The 15,751-nt window shown below is 38.7% G+C and overlaps 1 protein-coding gene across 3 annotated transcripts in view; it reads left to right on the top strand.

Moving 5' to 3' along the window:
- The window catches only part of UGGT2 (UDP-glucose glycoprotein glucosyltransferase 2), a 190,104-nt gene that overhangs the window by 106,894 nt on the left and 67,459 nt on the right, over positions 1 to 15,751 (top strand). For all 3 annotated transcript variants that reach the window (XM_042929338.1, XM_042929327.1, XM_042929345.1), the window contains exons 17-21: positions 7,536 to 7,700; positions 8,050 to 8,173; positions 8,264 to 8,362; positions 10,438 to 10,532; positions 15,270 to 15,476. In XM_042929338.1, the coding sequence (XP_042785272.1) occupies positions 7,536 to 7,700; positions 8,050 to 8,173; positions 8,264 to 8,362; positions 10,438 to 10,532; positions 15,270 to 15,476 (690 nt within the window). The remainder of the gene's footprint in view (positions 1 to 7,535; positions 7,701 to 8,049; positions 8,174 to 8,263; positions 8,363 to 10,437; positions 10,533 to 15,269; positions 15,477 to 15,751) is intronic.

Raw genomic sequence — 15,751 nt, 5'->3', positions numbered from 1 at the left:
CTCTGCCGTCCTTCCCTGCGACTGTCCTGTAAGGATGGTCTACGTCTTCCGTCCCAGTGTTACCCTTCAGCTGAGCTGGGTCTTCTCCACTCCCTACCCCTCCCAAACTCTACTCTAAACCTGCATCCATTCCCTAAACCCCTTTCCTGCCTTCCTCTTCACACCTAGAAAATCATTCCAACTCCTGCATCATGAAGAAAATTGACGAGTTTAGGCCTTTATTCCCTCAGCTCATGTTCCCGTAATTTTCTCTCTCCATCCAAACTTTATCTGCACTTTCAACAGATGTTTATTGAGTACTTCTAATGTTCAAGCACAAGACGTAAAAGAATAGCGTGCAAGGAAGATCTCCTGAAGATTTTTAATAAAATAAAAATGTAATAGAGCAGAGAGAGAAATTAAGAGAAAGAAATAAAAATAAGAATAAATGGTAAACCAGTAGAGTCTCAATCCAGAAGACTCAGGAAGAACAGAGAAAACAAAGGAAAGGAAAGCATCAGAGAAATAACACCAAGAAGTCCCCGAGATTGATGGACATGTGTCTTCACTGGAAGGGACCCCCAGGTACACAGCACATAGAGTGAAAGGGAGTGCTCTGGAGGTGGAGATAAGGAATACGTCTCTGAGTGGGGGATGGCAAGCTGAGTCCTGAAGTAGGACGAAAAGTTGAATCAAAGAAAACAAGAAAGTGGCAGGAGATTGACATCCCAGAAGACAGTGTTAGGAAGTCCAGAGTTGTGAAGAACTCTGAGCAATTGGTGTTGCCTCTGTGTGGGTAGCAGTGGAGTTGTGTTGTGTGTGTGTCATGGAAGGAAGGGGGCAGATTGCACAGTGAACAGTGTCTAATTGGAACTCAGAACAGTTGAAGAAGACCGTGGCAACAGTAAAAAGTCTAAGATACTGAGCAGTGAGGTGACCGTGACCTGCCTGTTTTTGAAAGAACACTCTCCATCATTTTGAGTCAGTCGCTGGAGGGCACAGTGTATGGGATTGTCTGTCTCTCAGAAGAGAGAACTGACAGGAACTGACCCACAGCTCTTAGAAGTGGCAGGAAAGACCAGGAGCTCAAAGGGTTTGTGGGTCCTACACCTGTGTTTCTTGCCCCCAAATGCTGGCAAAGTTCACTTTGGACCCCGTTGCTGCCACCAAATCTGTTAAATGACACAAATTCAACGGAGTAACTTTTAAGTTTCTAAATGGCTTTTTTTTTTTTTTTTTAATGCTCAAGAATAGGACAGCATCCCCTCTAGCAAACAGAAGGATGATCTGAGGAGTTGCACTAAGTGGAAAGATTTTTAGAGAAGGAGGGTGGGGCAGGAACGTTATTAGCAAAAGAAAAGGATTGTTTTGGGCAAGGAGGCTTTCCCTTAGGGGAAAAGCAGGGGGGTTAATATGTAGACTACCTCTCTGCCCTTGTGACAGACTCATTGGTACTGATCTGATGGAAAAATTTCTGAGGGAGACTGAAGCTGCAGTTAGATAAGGTGTTAAGTCCCTGTTTGGCAACTTGTTCTTACAGGGCTAAAAATATAAAATTCAGTGTCATTGGCTTATTTGTGGTGCTTAAAGCTTTTGGAATGGGCGGGTGGCCTAATTAGAAATCATGGAGTAAATCAGAAGAGGGCTTGTATTTCCAGCAGAGACATACCCATACCTGGTTGATTGCCCATAAGGATCCTGAATCAAAAGAATCTAAAACCACGCCCATCATCTTCCTTGTTACCCCATTTTGTTCTTCTTTATGCCTGTCCTACAGGGTAGCATCATCATTCACCCTGGCCACCTATGCAAGAAGCCTGATGGCCATCCTAACCCACTGCTTCGCTCCTACCATCCCAAACAGTACAGGGTTATGTTCCGGCCGTCCAGCCAGCTGAATGTCTCAGAAACTGCCTCGTTCTCTCCTTGCCCATCACCCCTGATTTCTGTTCTGCTTTTGCTCTCTTTCCCACGCTATTGTTGTAGCCCATGAGCGACACTCCCAGGGCCTGTTCTCCCACGTCTTTCCTTCTCACCGTTGCTGCTGTGGTCTTTTTTTTTAAATAAGCACACCTGATCCTATTACTTAACAGTATTTACCCTCTTCTTAGATGGAACTGACCATGCCCTCCTTGGAACCCCTGGGTGCTATACTCACACTTGTTTTTAATGGGTCCATCTCTTCCTCTGTTAAGCTATGAGTTCCCTTAGGACAGAATTTGCATGTTATTTATGTGCACTCATAAGCCTAATACACAGTAAGTGCCCAGTAAATGGGTGATGGGCATTAAGGAGGGCACTTGTTGGGATGGGCACTGGGAATTGTATGTACAGGATGAATCACTAAATTCTGTACCTGAAACTAATACTATACTGTATGTTAAACTGACTGGAATTTAAATAAAAACTGGAAAAAGAAAAAATTAAATGAAATGCAGTAGCCACGTGGTGGCCCTGGAGGTGATTTCATCTCTGCGTGTGTGTTTCAGCATCTGTAAAATGGATGTAATGGTAGTACTTAGCTTCACAGAGTAATTGTGAGAATGTTAGCAATGATGGTAGCTATAATAATACATAGTTGTGAATAGCAGATGAATTGGTTAGTAACTTCTGTCATTCCCAAGGTAAAATGCAGATGTTGAGTGCCTTCAGGAGCTGGCCTCTGTCCTGTATCTCACTGCTCCCACACACAGAACTCTCCCCACCGTAGACATAGAAAATTACTTGCAGTGCTAAATATATCTGTCAAGTCATTCAGGGCCCTTGTTTCCTTATGGACCGTGTGTCTAGATGATCTATCCATTGTTGTAAGTGGAGTGTTAAAGTCCCCTGTCGTTACCACATTCTTATCAATAAGGTTGCTTATGTTTGTGAGTAATTGTTTTATATATTTGGGGGTTCCCATATTCAGCGCATAGACATTTATAATTGTTAGCTCTTCCTGATGGATAGGCCCTGTAATTATTATATAATGCCCTTCTTCATCTCTTGTTACAGCCTTTAATTTAAAGTCTAGTTTGTCTGATATAAGTATGGCTACTCCAGCTTTCTTTTGACTTCCAATAGCATGATAAATAGTTCTCCCTCCCCTCACTTTCAATCTGAAGGTGTCCTCAGGTCTAAAATGAGTCTCTTGTAGACAGCAAATAGATGGGTCTTGTTTTTTTATCCATTCTGATACCCTATGTCTTTTGGTTGGCGCATTTAGTCCATTTACATTCAGTGTTATAGAAAGATATGGGTTTAGAGTCATTGTGATGTCTGTAGGTTTCATGCTTGTAGCGATGTCTCTGGTACTTTGTCTCACAGGATCCCCCTTACCCAAAGCAACAGAATATACTTTCTTCTCGAGTGCACATGGAACATTCTCCAAGATCACATACTGGGTCACAAAACAACCCTTCATAAGTATACAAGAATTGAGATCATACCATGCATACTTCCAGACCACAATGCTATGAAGCTTGAAATCAACCACAGGAAAAAGTCTGGAAAACCTCCAAAAGCATGGAGGTTAAAGAACACCCTACTAAAGAATGAATGGGTCAACCAGGCAATTAGAGAAGAAATTAAAAAATATATGGAAACAAACGAAAATGAAAATACAACAATCCAAACGCTTTGGGACGCAGCAAAGGCAGTCCTGAGAGGAAAATACATTGCAATCCAGGCCTATCTCAAGAAACAAGAAAAATCCCAAATACAAAATCTAACAGCACACCTAAAGGAAATAGAAGCAGAACAGCAAAGACACCCTAAACCCAGTAGAAGAAGAGAAATAATAAAGATCAGAGCAGAAATAAACAATATAGAATTTAAAAAAACTGTAGAGCAAATCAATGAAACCAAGAGTTGGTTTTTTGAAAAAATAAACAAAATTGATAAACCTCTAGCTAGGCTTCTCAAAAAGATAAGGGAGATGACCCAAATAGATAAAATCATGAATGAAAGTGGAATTATTACAACCAATCCCTCAGAGATACAAACAATTATCAGGGAATACTATAAAAAATTATATGCCAACAAACTGGACAACCTGGAAGAAATGGACAAATTCCTAAACACCCACACGCTTCCAAAACTCAATCAGGAGGAAGTAGAAAGCTTGAGGAGACCCATAACCAGTGAAGAAATTGAATCAGTTATCAAAAATCTCCCAATAAATAGGAGTCCAGGACCAGATGGCTTCCCAGGGGAGTTCTACCAGATGTTTAAAGCAGAGATAATACCTGTCCTTCTCAAGCTATTCCAAAAAATAGAAAAGGAAGGAAAACTTCCAGACTCATTCTATGAAGCCAGTATTACTTTGATTCCTAAACCAGACAGAGACCCAGTAAAAAAAGAGAACTACAGGCCAATATCCCTGATGAATATGGATGCAAAAATTCTCAATAAGATACTAGCAAATCAAATTCAACAGCATATAAAAAGAATTATTCACCATGATCAAGTGGGATTCATTCCTGGGATGCAGGGCTGGTTCAACATTCGTAAATCAATCAACATGATACATCACATTAATAAAAGAACCATATGATCCTATCAATTGATGCAGAAAAAGCATTTGACAAAATTCAGCATCCTTTCTTAATAAAAACCCTTGAGAAAGTGGGGATAGAAGGAACATACTTAAATGTCATAAAGCCATTTATGAAAAGCCCACAGCTAACATCATCCTCAATGGGGAAAGACTGAGAGCTTTTTCCCTGAGATCAGGAACACGACAGGATGTCCACTCTCACTGCTGTTGTTTAACAAAATGTTGGAAGTTCTAGCATCAGCAATCAGACAACAAAAGGAAATCAAAGGCATCAAAATTGGCAAGATGAAGTTAAGCTTTCACTTTTTGTAGATGACATGATATTATACATGGAAAATCCAATAGACTCCACCAAAAGTCTGCTAGAACTGATACATGAATTCAGCAAAGTTGCAAGATACAAAATCAATGTACAGAAATCAGTTGCATTCTTATACACTAATAATGAAGCAACAGAAAGACAGATAAACTGATCCCATTCACAATTGCACCAAGAAGCATAAAATACCTAGGAATAAACCTAACCAAAGATGTAAAACATCTGTATACTGAAAACTATAGAAAGTTTATGAAGGAAATTGAAGATAAAGAAATGGAAAAACATTCCATGCTCATGGGTTGGAAGAATAAATATTGTCAAAATGTCAATACTACCCAAAGCTATCTACACATTCAATGCAATCCCAATCAAAATTGCACCAACATTCTTCTTGAAGCTAGAACAAGCAATCCTGAAATTCATATGGAACTACAAAAGGCCCCGAATAGCCAAAGTAATTTTGAAGACCAAAGCGGGAGGCATCACAATCCCAGACTTTAGCCTCTACAACAAAGCTGTAATCATCAAGACAGCATGGTATTGGCACAAAAACAGGCACATAGACCAATGGAGTAGAATAGAAACCCCAGAACTAGACCCACAAAAGTATGGCCAACTAATCTTTGACAAAGCAGGAAAGAACATCCAATGGAAAAAAGACAGTCTCTTTAACAAATGGTGCTGGGAAAACTGAACAGCAACATGCAGAAGGTTGAAACTAGACCACTTTCTCACACCATTCACAAAAATAAACTCAAAATGGAAAAAGGACCTGAATGTGAGACAGGAAACCATCAAAACCCTAGAGGAGAAAGCAGGAAAAGACCTCTCTGACCTCAGACGTAGCAATTTCTTGACATGTCCCCAAAGGCAAGGGAATTAAAAGCAAAAATGAACTACTGCGACCTCATGAAGATAAAAAGCTTCTGCAAACAAAGGAAATAATCAACAAAACTAAAAGGCAACCAATGGAATGGGAAAAGATATTTGCAAATGACATATTGGATAAAGGGCTAGTATCCAAAATCTATAAAGAGGTCACCAAACTCTGCACCCAAAAAACAAATAATCCAGTGAAGAAATGGGCAGAAAACATGAATAGACACTTCTCTAAAGAAGACATCCGGATGGCCAACAGGCACATGAAAAGATGCTCAACGTCGCTCCTTATCAGGGAAATACAAATCAAAACCACACTCAGGTATCACCTCACACCAGTCAGAGTGACCAAAATGAACAAATCAGGAGACTATAGATGCTGGAGAGGATGTGGAGAAACGGGAACCCTCTTGCACTGTTGGTGGGAATGCAAACTGGTGTAGCTTCTCTGGAAGACAGTGTGGAGGTTCCTCAAAAAATTAAAAATAGACCTACCCTATGACCCAGCAGTAGCACTGCTAGGAATTTACCCAAGGGATACAGGAGTACTGAGGCATAGGGGCACTTGTACCCCAATGTTTATAGCAGCACTCTCAACAATAGCCAGATTATGGAAAGAGCCTAAATGTCCATCAACTGATGAATGGATAAAGAAATTGTGGTTTATATACACAATGGAGTACTACGTGGCAATGAGAAAGAATGAAATATGGCCCTTTGTAGCAACATGGATGGAACTGGAGAGTGTGATGCTAAGTGAAATAAGCCATACAGAGAAAGACAGATACCATGTTTTCACTCTTATGTGGATCCTGAGAAACTTAACAGAAACCCATGGGGGAGGGGAAGGAAAAAAAAAAAAAAAGGTTAGAGTGGGAGAGAGCCAAAGCATAAGAGACTCTTAAAAACTGAGAACAAACTGAGGGTTTATGGGGGGTGGGAGGGAGGGGAAGGGGAAGGGGGGTGATGGGTATTGAAGAGGGCATCTTTTGATGTGAGCACTGAGTGTTGTATGGAAACCAATTCGACAATAAATTTCATATATTAAAAAAAAAAAAAAAAAAGAAAATTACTTGCAGTTGCCTGAGGCTGTGTTTTCTTCCCCCCAATTCCTGTCTTCACATGCACTTCTCCCACTTTATCTTCCCAGCAAATGTTACTCACCCTTTAAGACTTTCCCTGTCACCCCTTCCCAGAGGCTTCTCTGACCCCCTCCTCTCCATCCTCGAGTTTTCTTCCTGGCTGCCGCATGTACCTCTGTTTTGGCCCTGTCTGTGTGAATCCCTTGAGGGCCGACTTTCAGCTTTGTATTCACAACATCTTGTTTAATGCTGATGGCATGAATTCAAAAATTGTTAATGAAACAAATGAATGCAGAGATGAATGAATCTCTGATCCAGATAAATGGTATGTTTTTTAATGTTATACTGTGCACAGGGGTCAGCACATCCTGCCCTCCCACTGCCTCTTTTATATATACACTTTTCTTGGGAGGTAGCCCCACATCCCTGCATCGGTGTATACCCCTGCTACACTACAGCATCAGAGCTGAGTAGTGGAGACAGAGACTGGATGGCCCACAGAGGCTGCGATGTGTGCTAGCTGGCCCTTTACAGGAAAAGCTTCCTGATTCTTGCTCCATAGGTAGATTACTTTGCTTTAAATAATGTTTGGAAAGGACAAATGAAATTAGCACAATTAACCTTTTTTTCCTGTGGCGTATCAAAATGCGCCAATGCCCGTCCCTTCTTTTACGTATGCATTTCTTTTCCAGACAGACATTTTTCAGTTTAACTCTGATATTTTTGAACTAAATAGGTGGGAGCAAGCTTTTATAAGATGACTGGCCTGGGTCCTTTGCCTCAAGCTCTTTATAACGGAGAACGCTTTAAGCTTGAAGAGCTCAGTATGAAAGAACTAGAAATGGCTGTTCTTCGCAGAATGATGGACGCGACGGTACATTTACAGAGGGACGTTTTTATGGTAGGCAAGCATTTATGAGGAAGTACATGATAGATGATATTTTTATAAATGATTTTTTGCATTAAAACAACTTTCTGTAGCAAAAGTTTCCATCCTGATCACTTAGTAATGAATTTAAAAGTAATAATTAACTAAGTTTATCTGTGCATAATTACATCAGAAATGCTTAATTGGAAAAAAATTCAGGTATTTACAGGAATATTTGTTGTAAAGTTTATTGTATGAATCCTAATTGCCTAAATTATTTATTTATTTTTTAGATTAGCCTTTAAGTATATTCTGTGCATAACTTTAGAACATATGCCTATAAATTATCTGTGTTACCTAAGTAATATTTTTGTTGTTTCAGGGCACATTAAATGATCGAACAAATGCAGTTGATTTCCTTATGGATAAGAATAATGTTGTACCCCGTATAAATCCTTTGATTTTGCATGCTAAATGGCAGTACCTTAATTTAATATCCACATCAGGTAAAATGATCCATATACTTTCTACAATGCTTACTGAGTTTTGCGTGTTTTATTAAGTGGTTATTTAACATTTAATATGAAAATTTTCAGTAACTGCTGATGTTGAAGATTTCTCTACGTTCTTTTTCTTGGATTCGCAAGATAAGAGTGCTGTAATAGCAAAGAACATGTATTATTTAACCCAAGAAGGTAATGAGCATATTTTATTTTCCTGACTTTATTCCTAAAGTAGCAAAATTTGCAATTTTAGTGAGGTGTTTGCATAATGAATTTGTATGTTGCCATTTGACTAGAGGTCTGGTTTTCAATTTCAGAGTTTGTAGTTTGTTAGGATACAAGGATTGTGCTGGGAAAATACCTTCTACCCTAGTTATATGTTCAGGGGCTCATCTTGGTTTTTTGCCTTTTCTTAAAGCAAGCTGTTCCACTTTTCACCTTTTTAAGAAAGCGATAAAAGACTTTCCAGACTGTGTAACCTCGTGTCTTATAATGCATGAATAAGAGTATAATTCCCAGATCAGAGGAGAAGTAGTTCTACCCTCTGATTAAACTTCTGGATTTTTGCTTACATTGGGGATTATAAGAAAAGAAGGGAGACCTATACAGGAATGTACTGGGAAATATGCATTTAGCCTGGACAGGGAAGTTGATGGTGGAGCCAAGCCTTGTTAGAGTACAGTGACCTATTCGAAATAGACAAGGATAGTTGGAGTTCAGCTGGTTCAGTTTTGCTTTGTTTTATTTGATGATCTTTGCTCTAGAGAGAAAAATGAAAGCCAATATGTGAAAGATAAAAGAAGACTGAGTTTTGTCTCAGTGTATGAGAGTGATCTAAAGATAAAATGAACTTCATAGTAAGGGGTATATTTTTATAGAGAGAGTTTTAAGCAGAGGCCACCCAGCCAGTTTTTCAGAATGCCATGGAGTCAAGATTGGATCAGATGGCCCCAGAATTACTTCCTAACAGATCCCAGATTTTATGTTCATAAAGTGGTCTGTCTCCAAGAAGTCCAACAAATAATAAAATACAATGCAGTTCTATGTTATGGCAGAATAAGGTCCTGACTGTGACAAGGGAAGGGAAAAGGAAACAGAAACAAGGAATAAAAATAGGAGAAGTCTATTTTTCAGGTTCTGAGGTGTATTTCAAAAATTCCCTCTGGGCATCAGAATAAGTTAGCCTATAATTAATGCCCTTTGCTTAAATCTCTAGCAATTTAAAAGAATGTTAACTGGGAAACACCCGATTTCCTTTTGCTTGGCATTTATATAAACGTGTAAAGAACTGATGGAGTTGTGAGAAATTTACTTAGCACTTTGAAATAGTTCTCAGTTTACTAACTATGATGGTGAAAGTGCCGACCTTAAGAAGGCATTAGAATTCTTTACCTTTCTTCTTTGAAAAGAATGTGCTGCTACTGCCTCACACTTAAATTGCTTCAATGTGAACTCAATGTCAGCCCTCTTTCTGTTAAAGTTTTCGTATAGTTAGATATCACTGAGTGTGGTAGTAATGGTGGCCTCACATCTATTCAGGGATAAGTTTTTGGTCTGGCAAACGTTTTATAATTGTTTCAAGTAGGTTATGTGATCTAAAGGACTAGCTTTTGTGTAGGTTTTAATGATGGCTAGACAAGTGTACAGGTGATGCATACAGAGCCTAGATGAAATTAAACCCATTTAACTGTGACTTCAGAACTAAAAATTGTTTCTCCTTGTGGTTTCCAAATTTTCAAATTTTTCTGAAAAATAGAATTGTATTAATGTTGATGGCATAGGTAATGTGAATTAGACCAAGTTAATAATAGAGGTTTGGGAATAAATGAATTGTAAGCTAATATTGCTGTTTTTAGTATCTATTAATAAGCTTTATTGTATCTAGTTTTACATCTATGTGGGGTATAATTCTCAATTTAAAAAAAATATATAGCTGTAGCTGGAAGACCATTTTGCTTGCCAATTCCGAAAACATAAGTATAATACAACTTTTGTCTACTAATAAAAGTATTCCACAGGTATGTCCCTTAGAGACTATTCTTACTTTTTGGTATCCGAGTTTATTTAAAGCTTATATAGCACTCTTCTAGTGTTTTTATATGCCTGTCAGTGTGTGTGTGTGTGCGTGTATAATCTTTAGCAATATTTTCTTATTTTCAAAAAATTAGCTTAATACTTTTTAATGTATTTTGTTAGCTGGAAATGTCCCCTGCTTTTAGCTTAATTTTATAAAGAGGCAGCTTGACTAAACTATTTGATACTTTCAGATGATGATGTAATTTCTTCAGTTACTCTCTGGATTATTGCTGATTTTGACAAACCATCTGGGCGAAAACTACTTTTTAATGCATTAAGGCACATGGTAAGTATTTAGATACTCTTACCACAAAAATTTTATAATTTGTTGTTAATTTTGAGAAAGCCAAATGAAGAACGTGCATTAAATCTTATTCTCCTCCATGTTAATGTTTTAAGTCCTTCAGCTTGTTGATAAGGAGGCGAAAACGGGAACTCAAATTCAGTCTCCATGTACAATAGGCAGATTTGACCAGGAAAAGAAAACCCTGCAAGTCGTCCATGATTCAGACCTGTGTGTTCCCTGCTTGCCCTTGCTATTAGACATATACTTGTCTGCAATGTGTATGCACTGAATGTTTGTGTCTCCCATAAAATTCAGATGTTCAAATCTAATCTGTAGTGCAGTGGCATTTGGAGGTGCGACCTTTAGGAAGGAATTGGGTGATGAATGGGATCAGTGCCCTTGTAAGAAGAGGCCAGAGAGCCTACTTCACTCTCTGTCCATCATGTGTAGATACATGGACAGATCCGTAGTCTGCAGCCCAGAAGAGGGTCCTCACCAGAACCTGACCGTGCTGGCACCCTGATCTCAGATTCCCAGTCTCCAGAACTATAGGAAGTACATTTCAGTTGTTTATAAACCACCCTGTCTATGGGTACTTTGTTGTAGCAGCTGGAACTAAGACATAGTAGTTATAAATAGGCTATTAAAACGGAGTGAATGGTCCAGACCCTACCATTACATCAGTGACACCAAATCTAGTTTTTACCAAAAGCAGTTTGTAAGGGCGGTTTTCCATCACATAGTCAGGCAGCACTTTCTTTCTCTGAATATTTAAGAAAAAGAAAATAAATTTTCACTGAAGAGTATTTTAAGCCTTAAGTCAACCTTAATTTTTTTTGTTATTAGAGAATTACAAACCAATATACTTCGATAGTATACATTTCTATATTTATTTAAAAATACTCTTTTATGGGGCACCTGGGTGGCTCAGTCAGTTGAGTATCCAACTTTGGCTCAGGTCATGATCTGGTTTGTGCGCTGGAGCCCCGCACGGGCTGGCTGCTATCAGCACAGAGCCTCCTCTGGACCCCCTATCCCCACCTCTCTCTCTCTCTGTCCCTCCCCCACTCACACTCTCTCTCATTAAGGTAAATAAACATTTTTTAAAAATACTCTTCTATAACCTTCCGTATTTCTAAGGAGCATAAAAGTTTGTCTAGATTAAAAACACCTACAAAACGTAACTCAAAGTATTTTATGAAATTGTTTGTTTTGCATTAGCTAAGTGTAAATTTAGTGCTGATAACAAATTACCCCATAACTTAATGGTTTAAAAACAATAAACGTTTTCTTAGAGTGTCTGGGGTTTAAGAATTCAAGAGTGACTTGGCCAAGTGGCTGTGGCTCAGGGTTTCTTGTGAGGGTGCAGTCAGGACTCTGGCAGCAGTTGTCTGAAGGCTTGACTGGAACCAGAGCATCAGCTGCTAAGAGGGCTTGCATGGCTGCTGGCAGGGGGACTCAGTTTGTCACTGGCTCTTCACGGAACATCTCATTCCGTTGCCACATAGACCCCATTTTAGCATTGCTAAGTGTCCGCACAACGTGACAGCTGGCTTTCCCCAGAGTGAGTGCTAAAGAGACAGAAGCCACAGTGTGTTTTATGATCTGGCCTCAAAAGTCACACACTGTACTTCCCTAATATCCTATTGATGACACAGATCACTCCTATCCAGTATGAGGAGGAACAATATGGAAGCACAAGTATAAAGAAGTAGGGATCATCGGGGGCCATCTTGGAGGGGCACTACCGCATCAAGAATAGTTAATACATTTTAGACGAAACATAATAACATCAGTTGGGAGAATTTTCATGTCATGTTAGGCAGTCTCAGAACACATTCTGGCTTCATTCAAGCCCTGCAGACCAGCACATTCAAAAAGGGGTGTTTGAGGTCTATGGAGTACATCACCTCTGCCTTCTGTCTCTTCTCAAGAATTTTTGGTAGCGTGTTCTTTGCGAGGCTGACAGATTGCCTTTTCCCAGTAGTTCCAATGTATGTGGCTCTCCCATCATGCACATATTGGTATGTTTAATGGTGTCCCACATTTCTCTAAGAATCTGATCATTTTAGTTCTTTTTACATTCTATTTTTCAGACTATAGCTCTGTTGATTTATCTTTAAATTCAGTGATCCTTCTGCCAAGTCAAATCTATTGAACCCCACTAGTGAATTTTTCATTTCAGTGATTGTACTTTCCAATTCCAGAGTTTCCATTTGGTTCTTCTTTATAATTTCTATTGCTTTGTTATTATCATCAGTGTAATAAGTTGTTGTACCTTCCTTTAACTCTTTAAGCATGGTTTCCTTTAGTTCTTTGAAGATACGTGTATGTCTGTTAAGTCCATCATCTAAGGTCCCTCAAAGATAGTTTCTGATGCTTGGTATTTTTCCTTAGTATGAATCATACTGTCCTCTTTCACTGCATATCTCATAATCTTTTACTGAAAACCAAACATTTTAGATAATACACTGGAGCACATTTGGATCCCATACCACTTCATCACCTGGACTGTTTGGTCATTTGTTTGTTTAGTGATATGACTGAACTCTCTCTCTAGTCTATCTCCCTCTCATTGTTTTTCTCTGATGTTCCTGCTCAGACTTTTTCCCTTGTTTTTATCTTTGATCTTGGTTTCCTGGAGACTGCCTCTGAGTCAGCAAAAGCCAATTATTGTTCAAAGTTTATACTTAAATACCCCCAGGCAGTTAGATGTTCACGCTTTACTGTTGGATGTCTGCTTGACTTAAAGGCTGCTTTCCAGGTTAGAGATTTTATGATTTTGCCCCACATTCACAGTGGAATAGTATCTTGGAATTTCCCTTATGACTCCTGAGAAGATTCAACCTTTGGCTTGGTCTTCCAGACTGCCGAGAAGGACTTTAATATTATTTTTAAACTTGACTTCCTAGCAGTTGCCCCTGGGTCAGAGTACCTTTTTATTTAGCAGTATTTGTTTAGGGAATGCCTTCAGTGTGCCCCCTGTCCCATTCTCATTACCTTGAGTGGAGCCACTGTGACACAGATGCAGTTTTCCGGAACCTCAGGGATGAGTGTGATCCCAGGACAGCTCTTTTCATCTCTCTCCTTCTCTGAGTCTCTCTCTCTGTTAAACCCATGGCCGGTCTCTCATTCCACCTGACGTTTTTTTGCCTGGAGGACCACGTAAAAACACGCTCCAGATGGGATTTCACCCACAGGCTGTCATTTGCTAACTCTTGATCTGGTTCATTAATTGAATTATCTGCGGTATCAATTCTTATTTTTATTCTTTCCAGTATTATATTTTGAGCCTCTCTCATTTTCATTTCAGCCAGCTTGCTTTTAACTTTTGCCTTTCTCTCATGGGGTCTCTCCTTATCTCTCTCTGAGTCTGTTTTTTGGAGACCATGTTTTCTTTTCATAGCTACACAAACTTTAAGAGACTAACATAATGAACAACTTATATACCTAACACCTAGATTCTATAATTTTAACATCTTGCCACATTTGTTTTATCTGATTATCTGTTGTTAGTGGGGAGGAAGGGCAGAATAGTCTGCATTTTAAAGTAAGTCACAGAAATCAGCGTATATTTTAAAGTACATACATTTTAAAGTAAGTCACAGAAATCAGCATACGTCATCCCTTAGTATTTTAATATGCATTTTCTAAGAATTAGGATATTTTACATAACTGCAATACCACTATCCCATTGCTAGTACTAAGCCTGCATTAAATTGTTCGCACAAAGATGTCTTTTCTTTTTTCAAGCTAGGATCTAAACGTGTTTCATTGTTACGTTTCATTAGTTTCTTTTATTATAGAACAGTCCCATCCACATTTTGTCTGTTGACTTTTTAAAGAGACCAAGCTGGTTGCCTTTTAGAAAAATCCCACCTTACAAATTTCACTGATTTTTTTTTCCTTACAGTATTTTTAACTTGTCCCTTAGCCCTTATATCTCCTCTACACTGGAAGCTATGTCTGACTTAATTAGATTCAGCTTCCGCATGTTCATGAGTGATGATGTATTCTTCATGCTCTGTTTGTACACTACCAACCTGAAAAAAAATTTCAATGTCCAGCATCAATAGAATGTATAAAAGAGTATATTCGTACAGTGGAAATCTATGCAGTCCTAAAAAATAAAGCAACTAAAGATACACAAACAGTGTTGATGAATCTCACAACCATTATGTTGAGTGGAAACAAGGCAGGAAAGAATATATACTGTATGATTATATGAAGCTCAAAATAGGTTAAATGTTTCATGATGAAACTTAGGTGATAAACCAGAAGAAGAAGCAAGGATGATCCTACAAATAAGTAACAGGATCGTGGTTGTTTTTAGAAAAGTGGAAAGGTGTAGTCATTGGCAGGGTGTCTGAGAGACGTCTTTGGGTTGCTGGCAATGCTCTGTTTCTCGACCTGGGTTATAGTTTTATGGGTTAACTCACTGAATTCTACATTTTTGTTTCGTGTATTGTTTTATATGTGTTATTTCACATACAAAAAGTGGTTAAAGTATCTCCTAAAAGACTCGTTATACAAAGAGGTGAAGCAGTCAGAGTTCCTAAAATGACTGTTTTCTGGCTATGTCAGTAGGTACACGTTCAGTACCATCCACATAGAAAGACCTCTGCAGTGAGGGCTGCTGTGTGTTAAAGTGAACAAGCTCGAATGGAAAGAGAAAAGTTCGGCTGTAAAATGATATGTGAGATACTGATCTTTTCCACCCATAAATGTGTCTTGCAGAAAACAAGTGTTCATAGTCGGTTGGGAGTTATTTATAATCCTACATCGAAAATAAATGAAGAAAACACCGCTATTTCTAGAGGAATTTTGGCAGCTTTTCTTACACAGAAAAACAGCTTTTTGAAAAACTTTCTCAGGAAACTGGCGAAGGAAGAAACTGCTACAGCTATTTACTCTGGAGAAAAAATTCACACATTCCTTACTGAGGTCAGTGGCTATTTGTTTGGAGTAAGAAGTATCTGTTGCATTTTTAGAATGTATAAGCCAATGTGGTCATGCTACTGAAAAATGTCAATAAATAAGTATAATCAATTGGGGATAATAAACATTCCTTCAATGGGAAAAGACAGTGATGTGACTTTGCATTAAGGCACTTAGCCAACCAAATTTCATGTATTTCTGCTACTACTGTATGATCCTTGAAGTTGATAGCATTCTAGTTAGGACTTGTATGTGAAGATCAAGAGTTCAAGGCTATGTAA

Source organism: Panthera leo, chromosome A1, assembly GCF_018350215.1.
Source record: "Panthera leo isolate Ple1 chromosome A1, P.leo_Ple1_pat1.1, whole genome shotgun sequence".
Lineage (NCBI taxonomy): Eukaryota > Metazoa > Chordata > Mammalia > Carnivora > Felidae > Panthera > Panthera leo.
This window is presented reverse-complemented; position numbering and strand designations above follow the sequence as displayed.